This window comes from Microcaecilia unicolor, chromosome 4 (assembly GCF_901765095.1).
Source record: "Microcaecilia unicolor chromosome 4, aMicUni1.1, whole genome shotgun sequence".
NCBI lineage: Eukaryota > Metazoa > Chordata > Amphibia > Gymnophiona > Siphonopidae > Microcaecilia > Microcaecilia unicolor.
The window spans coordinates 317157243-317169252 of NC_044034.1; the positions used below are offsets into that span (position 1 = coordinate 317157243).

Below are 12010 nucleotides of genomic sequence, written 5' to 3' on the forward strand. Positions count from 1 at the left end.
ACAGAGCAGCAATACCACCACCGCTGCTGCTGCTACTGACTCTTACCTTCTGCCAGCACTTCGTCCACGGTAACCTGGTGCCTCCCGATACTGAACACCCGACCGATGTAGCCGGTACCCAGGCCAGAGGTACTGGTCCCCCCTCCACCACCCCCGGAACCGGGCCCAGACCCGCCCTGCTCCCGGCGAGAGTCAAAAAACTTCTTCATGGCTGGCTCCGGCGTGGGAGGGGGAATCGGGGGTTCCTTATCCCCCCCACTTCAATTCTGTCTCGTCCTTGGATTCCAGAACCCCCAAATCCTCTTCTGCATTAAAAAAAAAATAAAAATTGCAAACTGCCGGTCGAGGTTTAGGAAAACCCAAGCAATACCCGCCCACCCCCCAGCAAAAAGCAGCAGGCTGATGTTACCTAGGATCCCAGACGAGGGGGGGCACGTAGAGACATGCCAAAGCCGGGCTTTAAGAAAACATCAGAGCCGGGGTAAGAAGAAGAAGAAAAAGAAACAACAATAATCCAATAACCTCCCCACCATCAGCTGATCCACCCCCCGATTCAAAGGAAGACTTAAGCGGATTTGCACCCAGAGCACAACACTTGCGGCCAAGCTCTGCCCGCTCCGAGACTGCAGAAGGGGCCCATGGCAGGAGGGTGGGCAGAAGGCAGCAAATCGCACCGCCCCCCTAAACCCAGGAAATGAACCCGCACAGGAAGTAGCGCTGAACTCCAGCTCCGCCCCGCATTACAGCACTGGAAGGGAGAGGGGCTGCCTTTCTCCCGGCGGCATCCTGGGGGTTGTAGTCTAACTCACCTCTCTGTAAGGGCAGACCAAACCTCCTTGGGGCAGACCACCCGCCGCTGGAAGGGAACTACAATTCCCGAGATACCCCGTTGCTCAGCTGTGCTGAGTGATGAGGTTCTTCTGCTGCCGGCGGTTCTGCAATTGTTAGACCGAATGTGTTGGTAGCATTGGGCTAAACTGAGTTCGATATTCCCACTTCAGGCACAGGCAGCTCCTTGTGACTCTGGGCAAGTCACTTAACCCGCCATTGCCCCATGTTAAGCCGCATTGAGCCTGCCATGAGTGGGAAAGTGCGGGGTACAAGTGTAATAAATACAAAATAACTCGGTTATTTTGCTAGAGTTCTGAGCAGTCCCCGGCTTTGATAGGAGAATATCTATTTTGAAATACCGGCTTTCACCACAGCTATTTCTCTCCGTGAACAAGCTGCAATTTGAATTCATAGCTGTTCATTCATCGAAAAATATTCTCTTTGTTTATGGATTTCTTAACTAAAAATAAATGAATGAAATTTTGCGTGGGATTGCAACGAAGGCTTTTCTTATTATCTTTAAATAGATAAATAGCGCGAAAGGAAAGAGCAGAGATACTACCTAATCCCGGGTTAACCGATCTAGCTCGGTTGTATGTATGGAAAAGGATTTTGTTAGGGGCCTGAATGAAGCAAATCGGGATTTACTCTTCCATACATGTGTGCAGAGGGGTAAATACAAGACTGGATCAGCTTGTTCGGACAATTTAGGGGGAGGTGCAAGCCTTCACAATGATGTAGTCAAAAAGGTATTTTTACCCTTTACCCTTATTTTCATGGCTAACTGCCAAGCTGCCACCTTAGCACATTCTGTTAGCCTTTGAGCTTATTTTCATATGTAACTGGCTAGAACACAACAAAGTGAGCCTTTTGGACTAGATAAACCTGGAAGAACCCGCAAAACGCTTTATAGGAGCTAGTGTTATCTTGAGAGGTTGTAGTTATCTCCAGCATACCCTGACGTAGAAGTGAACTACGTCATACCTCTCGTGATATGCACAAAACTAACACATTTAAAGGTATTTCCCAACAGAAACCAGTGGCTCCTCTTACATAAAAAAAAACATATAGTAAATGATAGGCCATACTGGTCTTATCTGCTATCTAGTTGTAATTGCCACTCTGTGCTGGTTAACCCTTTATGATTTTTTTTTTTTTTAAGGTGGGAAAATCATTTATATTTTGCTTTGAGCAGGAATGTGCTGTACATTGATTCCACCCTCTTGCTACATAGGGATTTTCAGATTTTTCTGTGTTTATCCTCCACCTTTTTTTTAAATTCCCCTTTAATCACCTCCACCTGGCGGGCATTCTGAGCATCCACCACACTTTCCATGTAAAAGTATTCCCTTGCTTTAAAATTTTCCTCCTTTCAGCTCTATTTCATCTTCTCTGGTTCTACAGATTTCCTGTTGTTGGAAAAGATTCATTTGTTCGTTAATACCTTTCAAATATTTAAATGGCTGTAAGATCAGTGCAGTAATTTTGCATTACAGTTATGCACTGACACTGAGGGGTATGTTTACTTTAGCGTTTCTAATGCACCTTTAAATTTAAGGCACGTTAAATGCTAAGGCACTTATACATTTCTATGGGCGCGTTAGCGTTTAACGAGTGTAAACCATTTATGCGTGTTAAAAACGCTAACGCCCATGGCGCATCTTAGTAAACATAGGCGTTAGCGCATAGCATCCTAATGCAAGCCTAACTCACTGACAGGAGGGGAGTCATTAAAAAATCATGCTACCTCTCTCTGATTCCACCCCCCCCCCCCAATCCCTGGTATTCTAGTGGACCCCCTGATACCCTGACTCTTGATCTCCCCCAACATCCCAGAAAATCCCTAGTAGTCCAGTGAACCCCCAGATTCCCCAACCTCTGACCAGAGATATGGTTCCCCGATGCCCTACCTTTGAGAAGACTCCCTGAATGCCCGGTTGATACCCCCCCCCAAAAAAAAAAAAAAAATTCCCTGATGATCTTGTAGAGCTGGACGCAGCCCTGATACTCCCAGACCCCTTGCATATCTTTAAGTCAGAAGGCAGGAGTGATGCCCATTTGTTCCTGCCTTCACATCACCACATCTTTCAAAATGGTGGTGCCTGACCTTATGCGGTGCATCCTGGGATGCAACATGAAGAGTCATATATCTAACAGGGAGATTTTGCACTGTGTGGGATCAGGTGCTGCTATTTTGAAAGATGTTGGCACAGAGGCAGGAGCAAATGGGCATTGCTCCTACCTTCTGACTTAAAAGTACACAAAGGGGTCTGAGAGAGGGGGAGACCTTTTTGGGGTGTCAAGAGGGGGTTAGGGAGTCAGGTCAGGGTGGGGAGGATTGGGGGGGGGGTCATCTTTGGGTTTGGCAGTGAAGTGCTGCACTTTACCTCAAATCTGTGAAGCCAAGTTGCAGTTCTTTATGCCCACTATGGATAGGTGTTAAAGTCTGCTATGGTGCTCAGGCTTTTACTTCTCTGCATCTGCGCTGAATATTGTATTAGCCTTATTACCATTTTTTTAAGTGTGCTGTGTTCTCAAGACTTTAGACAGAAAAAAAACCCTTTCTGCAACATGCACCCACAAAATTGTGCGCTAAAGTCATGCTAACTCTGCACAAAGCCTGAGAGCACTTTACTACATTTTCCCCCCATCCCTTCTCTCCTACATACATAGGCCTTCACATCTGTTTTCATAGTCTTCCTGCACAAACCCTTGGTTATGTGCCTTAGACTGACACTCAGTGGCTATTATTGGTAATGCAACCTTTGATTACTCCCTTATACAGTTCAGTGAAGAAAGTTTGAAGGGAAGGAATTTGTAATTTAGCTCCCACCATTTTAATTTGTAACTCATAGTGGATTACATTCAGGTACAGTAGGTATTTTCCTGTTGCTGTAGGGCTCTCAATCTACCTGAGGCAATGGAGGGTTAATTGACTTACTCAAGATCACAAGATGCCATTATCAGTCATTCATATGTGCTGCCCGAAAAAGTTTCCAACACCCATTCCTGAGGAATATTGAAAATCAAGGATTTGTTGAACTGGAGGCACTCTGCAGCTCTTACAGTTTAGCTGTTTGACAATTCCAGTGCCACAGAATTTAAGTCAGTGGGCATGACTTTGCTTCGGTCTTCACCGAAGAAGATTTGGGTGGGATACCGGTGCCAGAAATGGTATTTGAAGCTGATGAGTCGGAGAAACTTAATGAATTCTCTGTAAACCTGGAGGACGTAATGGGGCAGTTCTACAAACTGAAGAGTAGCAAATCTGGACTGGATGGTATTCATTTCAGAGTATTGATAGAACTGAAAAATGAGCTTGCAGAACTATTGTTAGTAATATGTAATTTATCCTTAAAATCGAGCATGGTACTGGAAGATTGGAGGGTGGCCAATGTAACGCCGATTTTTTAAAAAGGTTCCAGAGGAGATCCGGGAAATTATAGACCCGGTGAGTCTGACATCGGTGCCGGGAAAATGGTAGAGACTATTATTAAGAACAAAATTACAGAGCATATTTATTTATTTGTTACATTTGTATTCCACATTTTCCCACCTATTTGTAGGCTCAATGTGGCTTACGTAGTACTGGAGAAGCCTTTGCAGGCTCCGGTGTGAACAAATACAGGGTGATGTTGTGGGACGACTTCCCTATGAGGAAAGGCTAAAGCGGCTAGGGTTCTTCAACTTGGAGAAAAGACGGCTTGAGGGGAAATATGATAGAGGTCTATAAAATAATGAGTGGAGTTGAATGGGTAGTTGTGAAGCCTCCATTTACGCTTTCCAAAAATACTAGGACTAGGGAGCATGCAATGAAGCTACAATGTAGTAAATTCAAAAGCATGGATTAATGAGGCAAAGTCAACATGGATTTAGTAAAGTGAAATCTTGTCTCACCAATCTACTACATTTCTTTGAAGGGGTGAACAAACATGTGGATAAAGGTGAGCCGGTTGATATTGTGTATCTCAATTTTCAGAAAGCGTTTGACAAAGTACCTCATGAAAGACTCCAGAGGAAATTGGAGAGTCATGGGATAGGAGGTAGTGTTCCATTGTGGATTAAAAACTGGTTAAAAGATAGAAAACAGAGAGTAGGGTTAAATGGTCAGTATTCTCAATGGAGAAGGGTAGTTAGTAGGGTTCCCCAGGGGTCTGTTCTGGGACCGCTGCTTTTTAACATATTTATAAATGACCTAGAGATGGGAGTAACTAGTGAGGTAAATAAATTTGCTGATGACACAAAGTTATTCAAAGTCGTTAAATCGCGGGAGGATTGTGAAAAATTACAAGAAGTCCTTATGTTACTGGGAGACTGGGCGTCTAAATGGCAGATGACGTTTAATGTGAGCAAGTGCAACGTGACGCATGTGAGAAAGAGGAACCTGAATTATAGCTACATAATGAAAGGTTCCACGTTAGGAGTCACGGACCAAGAAAGCGATCTAGGTGTCGTCGTCGATGATACGTTGAAACCTTCTGCTCAGTGTGCTGCTGCGGCTAAGAAAGCAAATAGAATGTTAGGTATTATTAGGAAAGGAATGGAAAACAAAAATGAGGATGTTATAATGCCTTTGTATCGCTCCATGGTGCGACCACACCTCAAATATTGTGTTCAATTCTGGTCACCACATCTCAAAAAAGATATAATGGAATTAGAAAAGGTTCAGAGAAGGGCGACAAAAATGATAAAGGGGATGGGACGACTTCCCTATGAGGAAAGGCTAAAGCAGCTAGGGCTCTTCAGCTTGGAGAAAAGGCGGCTGAGGGGAAATATGATAGAAGTCTATAAAATAATGAGTGGAGTTGAACGGGTAGATGTGAAGTGTCTGTTTACTCTTTCCAAAAATACTAGGACTAGGGGGCATGCGATGAAGCTACAATGTAGTAAATTTAAAATGAATCAGAGAAAAGTTTTCTTCACTCAACGTTTAATTGGGCTCTGGAATTTGTTGCCAGAGAATGTGGTAGGGGTGGTTAGCTTAGCGGAGTTTAAAAAAGGTTTGGATGACTTCCTAAAGGAAAAGTCCATAGACCATTATTAAATGGACTTGGGGAAAATCCACTATTTCTGGGATAAGCAGTATAAAATGTTTTGTACTTTTTTGGGATTTTGACAGGTATTTGTGACCTGGATTGGCCACTGTTGTAAACAGGATGCTAGGCTTGATGGACCTTTGGTCTTTCCCAGTATGGCAATACTTATGTACTTATGACTAAGATATGTTGTTGTTTTTTTATTAAGTCTGAAATAGTGACATTTACTTGAATTTTTAGTGGCAGTTTATTAAAGGAACTGTAGTGAGTCCACCATTATTGCATATTACCTGGAGGGTTTGTGCATGTTTTATGTTTATGCAAAGGAGTCCACAAAAGGGAGAAATGCAGAACACTACGAGTACAACCTCAGCCTAGAGGAGTAGTGTAATCAACACAACACTTCCAAAAAGGACAGAGGATCAACACAGATGTTTCAAAAGACTTTATTCTATTAAAGATCCAAAATGGCACCATGTTTTGGCTATAGTGCCTGCCTCGGGAGTCACATGATAAAATACATATAAAAAGGAACAAGAATAAAATGAATAAACGTATAAACATATTAATAATGTATTAAAAACATATCAATCAAACATATAAACGGCGAGTGACCGTACTCACTCGCAAATGCGCAGTAGAGACTTCCCTCTCTGTCCCGCCCCCGCGTCAATACGTGATGACGGGGGGGGCGGGACAGAGAGGGAAACTGCGCCGCCAAGGTTGCTACCGCTCCCCCCCCCCCACTCGAAGTCGTCGCCGCCACCCCTCCACCCGGCCCGGGCCCTCTCTTCTCTTCTGAACTTACACATCCATTCGCCGAACGCAGCAACGCACATCAGCTGAGCTGCAGTGAGCCCTTCCTTCTTTGCCTGTGGCCCCGCCCTCCTGTGACGTAACGTCAGCGAGGGCGGGACACACACAGGCAGAGAAGGAAGGGGCAGCTCAGCTGATGTGCGTTGCTGCATTCGGCGAATGGATGTGTAAGTTCAGAAGGGAAGAGAGGGCCCGGGCCAGGTGGAGGGGTGGCGGCGACGACTTCGAGGGGGGGGGAGCGGTGGCGACTTCGCGGGGGGGTGGGGAGCGGTGGTGACCGCGGGGGGAGGAAAACCTCAATACCAGCCCGTTTTTACAGGCTCAACGGCTATATATTAAAAACATAGCAACACTAGGTAAGTAAATAAGAAGAACAATAATGGCTATTGAGCTAAGAAAATGATTGTCTGCTTTAGCTGGTGTGTCATTTCATGTTAGGCTCTGGCCACATACATTAGCAGTGGCTTCATTTCTGAGATCTTTATTGTGCTCTTAAATTTTTGCTTGCAAACAATTTTGATAGTAAATTGGTGGTACTTTATTTTTAAGGATTTGAAATCTATTGACTATTTAGTGAGATTTAAATTAGGCTTCCCTGGTCACCCTGCTTTTCTGTTAGTCTACTCCATTAGGTTGCCACATTGGTGAAACATGTCAGAGGCTCTGCCCGGTTGCCTGCCGCCGCCACACATTACAGCTCCCCCCCCCCCCCCCCAGCCTCGGGCCCTTCAGGTCCTACCTTGAAGGGCCCTGGTGGTCTAGTGGTCTCTGCGGGGGCAGGAAAGTATCCCACTCTTTCCTGCCCGCTGCCACTACTCTGCCTGGTGGCGCTGCAGTGTTTTAAAAATTGCTGCCGAGACCTGTGAGACTACCGCAAGCTTGTTGTGTTTGCCATTGGATGACTCAAATTCATACAGGTAAATATTATGCTGATCATATATTGAAGGCACGTAATGCTATGCGTGAATTGTTTCAGGTGGTTAAAGAGTTGCAGGGTGGGACCATTGGTGGATAGAAAATTGATTTGATTTATTAAAACTTAATTGATCTCCTTTCCTCAATTTGATAGCAAAGCGATGTATAGTATCAAATTAAAAAGAAAAGAATAGTGGTAAAAGAATGCCATTATTCAATAGGACAGAGAAAGGGGAAAGGGAAATGGGACTAGAGAAAGGAAAGATTCCAAGAGAACTGCCCAAGTCCAAGCAGATGGAAAATGTCTTTTCGAAAAGGTGAGTTTTTAGAAGTGACTTAGAGCCCCTTTTAATAAGCGGTGCTGAGCCCAACGTGGGCTTACTGCTTGCTAAACAGGAAGTACCACCGGGCTACTGCAGCAACCCAGTGGTACTTCCCACCCCTAGCGTACTGTCATATCTGGCGCTACAATGGGTGGTGGTATGAGCCCCCCCCCGAAATGGTTGCGCAGCAAGCGCTTTACTTGCTGCACAGCCATTTCCTGCAGGGAAGAAAGACTTCCTTTTTACCCGCAGCGGTAAAAGGGGGCCTCGGCGCGTGTGAAAAACATGCGCCAATGCCAGTGCAGGCCCCCTTTTGCCGCAGCTTGGTAAAAGGGGCCCTTAAACTTTGGCGCTGTAGGCAGCAGTGTTGGCGCAGCTCTCTTACCTTCCAGCACCATTTGGAATTTTTCCCCAGTATCATGGGATGACTCTGCCTTGCTCCAGCCAACGTTAGAAGTGTTTGGGTTTGCTCCTGTGAGGGAGTCCTTCGGCCTCTCCAGGGTCATCAGAAAGGAGTGTAAATGGGGTTTCTTTGAGCCCCAAGAAACACATAGCCCTGCCTCGACCCAGTAGCTTCTCCTTCCTGCTGAGGGACTTGCAGCCGCTTGTCCTAGAGGGAGACCCAGCAGTGATTTCCATCCCCCACTTGGAAGCAGCTGGAAGAACCAGTGGGGGAGGAGATGGAGGTGCTTCAGCTGGAGCTGGGCCCTCTGATTTGGCTACAGGTACTCTTGTTGCATTAAGGGATACCATTGGGGCATTGGAACATTCATTGTCTTCCTTTTCAGCTAAGATTTCTGAAGATTTGGGCAAAGTTAATGTGTTGCTTCAGGAGCAGATGGTAGTTCAAACTCAGCAAGCTTCACAAGTTAATAAGCTAGAGATGGACTTTAAAGAGCTTCATTCAGTGGTAAAAGTTCATACTAATGTACAAGTGTTATGGTATAAGCCAATTGTCAGAATTATTTTATCAATATAAAAAGGCAGCTTTTAAAAGATGTACCTTCTTTCCCCTTTTCCTTGGGAATTTCTGGTAGTAGGACTAGTTAATTACAAAGACATTTAAGAGACAAAAGGGTACTGTGCTTCAAAGAGAAATAAAACTCTCTCTGCCCTCCCACCTAAAAAGACTGAACAAAAGCATGACTAAGGTGGCTACTTGAAGAATCACATAGACATCTCCACCAGCAGACAGATAGTCTGGAGAAGGCATAACTCCAGCTATTGATAACAAAGACTTCAGAGGGGAAACCATAAACAAGACATTTGCTTGTCAAAGGTATACCTGCCCCTCCCATCAGCTTTCAGACATGTGCAGAAAGGAAGGACTTGTAATGTGTATCTGCTCCAGAGACTGAGCAGGAAGCCTTTTCACATCAAAAGACCATTTGTCAGCAAGATCCAGACAGCAAGTCTTGTGATGTCATGAGACCAAGATACCACAATGCTTTGCAAATGCCCAAGGGTCGTATGGAAACCAGGACAAAGATCCACATGGCATATCCTCCTGCAGCTTGCAAGATATAAAAGCAAAAGCTGTGTCCCCAAGATTCAGATTCTCTTCAACTGCAAGCAACTCAGATCCACTCACTGCAGAAGCTCTCCTGTCCTGCAAACATGTGCTTACCTAATGCTGTTCATACTGTGTAACAAGGACTTGTAAGTAACATAACTTTTGATCTAGACCTGCTACTCTACTTTACCTTACTTAAGCACAGATTATCTGTAAAGATCTCTTAAAACCTACCTTTCATGTGCAATTGTATATTAAATCAACCTTTTTGAAGCTAAAAATACGGTCTCTTTGTGTTCTGAGTATATGGTATCTTTTATATATACTTAATTTATTTAATTTATTGCAATTATCACCTTTGGTGATTGGTGGAGAAATTAATATCCTAAAACTTATAAATACAATACCTGCTCTTAAATTATAAACAGTAGCGAGTGCTCTAGAGCTCTTTCCCCAAAATAAATAATTTCTTGTAACACAAGCTGGACTGGTTAGAAAGTTTGAATATTTGGAGAACTGCAGTAGAGTGTTGAACCTTTGCTTTTTAAATTTTCCTGTGTCTCATGTGATAAGCCCAGTGGCTATGTTGCAGAAATATCTAATGGCGGTTTTGGAGTTTGCTAGTAACAACTTGTCTCCTATAACTAAGGCCTATTATCTTTATTTGTCATCAAGAGATAGAGGCCTGGATGATCACCCACCAGAGACAATGACAGCTTTTTTATAAAGCTCTCTTAAAGTTGTAACTGAAAAAAGAACTTTAATTGCTATCCTTGCTCTTGAACATGATAATGAACTTAATATGTTCATACTTCAGGAAAATGTATATGTTTTTATTAGGCTCTAAAGTACGGGTTTTTCAAGATTTAAGTGTGAGACCCAGAAGAAGCGGAAGGACTTTTTGGCCTTTAGGCCTCGAGTCTTGGCTCTTAGGGCAATGTTTTCTTTACGCTTTCCATGTAGATGTTTTATAACTTGTGGTTCAGCTAATTTTCTGGGGGGTTTTTTAAGCCTAAACAATTATCTGATTTTTTGGTTTCTAGGGAAAATTCCTCTGTTAATTAATGGAAATGTTATTTAGTAATGTCATGTGCTCTAGCTGGCTAGTTTGATCTGTCTTGCACACTGCTATAGTTATATCTTCTGATGTATTGAAATTTTCCTCTTTTTCTATACCTTGGATCCTTTAATCGTGGACGGTTTAATTTTGATTGATATATTCCTATGTTATGATATCTGTTTTTTTATTCATGCGTATTCTGTATTGAATATAATTTGAAATTTCAATAAATAATGAAAAAAAAGGAAGTGACTTAAACTTGGGGTGGGAGCATTCCAAACGAATGGCGGTGGGAGAGAGTTCCATAACAAAGGGGCAAGCCAGAAGAAGGTACGAGAATGGGTGTATTTGTGACAAGCGTCATTCAAGGGAGGGATTCAGAGACGATTATCGTTAAGAAAGCGAAGCACCCTGGGGGGGGGGGGGAGGGTGTCAGGAATAAGGCAGGAGGACAGGTAGGAGACGGAACTTGAATAATGAACCTTGTGGGCGAGAGTGAGAATTTTGTAATGGATGTGAGCAGAAATGGGTAACCAATGTAAATAAGTAAGATGATGAGTAATATGGTCGAATCTAGTGGCATGCAAGGATACAAGTGGCAGATGAATTGTCTCTATTCGGCAGATGGAGTACTGAGGTAGACTAGTGTAAATGTGATTACAACAATCAGCGTCTAAATTAGGCGCAGATTGGGCATATTTTATAAAAATGCATGTAACTCATAGAACACCCCCGAAACACACCCTAAATATGCTCCCTTGAATTACACGCTGTAGGAGTAATGTGCACATCATTATACAATATGATATGTGTGTGACTCCCAATTAAGGCCAATTAAAACCAATAATTGGTTGAGAACAGCCAATCATTGGCACTGATTGGCTCATTAATCACATTGCGTGTTCAAATCGGCTATGCACGCTGATTTGTGTGTGCAACTTTATTCTCCATATATAGAATCTGGGGGAAAGTGTGCACTTACATCTATGTGATCTATACATAGGTGTTCCCGGAGGCATTGTTTGGGCAGAACAGAAGTGGAGTTACAGTGCATGGGCATATTGTATAAAATACACAGGCTCACATGTAGCAAACATGTACAAATTTGGGGGATATTATAAATGGCACTCAAAATGGGTGCTGGAAAAGTTTGGGCTAAGCGCTATTCTATAAAGAGCACACACCCTATATAGAATAGCATTTAGCACTCTTTACAAAATACTAGAACTAGGGGGCATGCAATGAAGCTACACAGTAGTAAATTTTAAATGAATTGGAGAAAATATTTCTTCACTCAATGTGTAATTAAATTCTGGAATTCGTTGCCAGAGGATGTAGTAAAAGCAGTTAGCTTAGCGGGGTTTTTAAAAGGTTTTGATCGCTTCCTAAAGGAAAGGTCCATAGACCATTATTAAAATGGACTTGGGGAAGTATGATGGATGGGCACAGGGAGGGTTAGGATTCCCTTGTATTAAACGATACAATCAGGCATGCCTTCTGAGACATCTTAGGGATT

The 12010-nt window shown here is 43.4% G+C and overlaps 1 protein-coding gene across 16 annotated transcripts in view; it reads right to left on the reverse strand.

Moving 5' to 3' along the window:
* AAK1 (AP2 associated kinase 1) overlaps positions 1–783 on the reverse strand; it is a 149437-nt gene extending 148654 nt beyond the window's left edge. For 5 of the 16 annotated variants that reach the window (XM_030201882.1, XM_030201879.1, XM_030201878.1 and 2 more), the window contains exon 1: positions 47–775. In XM_030201882.1, coding sequence (XP_030057742.1) covers positions 47–209 — 163 coding nt within the window. In that variant the 5' untranslated portion in view covers positions 210–775. Of the gene's footprint in view, positions 1–46 lie in introns of all 16 variants that reach the window. The other 11 variants (XM_030201885.1, XM_030201884.1, XM_030201877.1 and 8 more) reach the window with 5 other exon arrangements.
* Between the last annotated feature and the right edge of the window lie 11227 nt (positions 784–12010).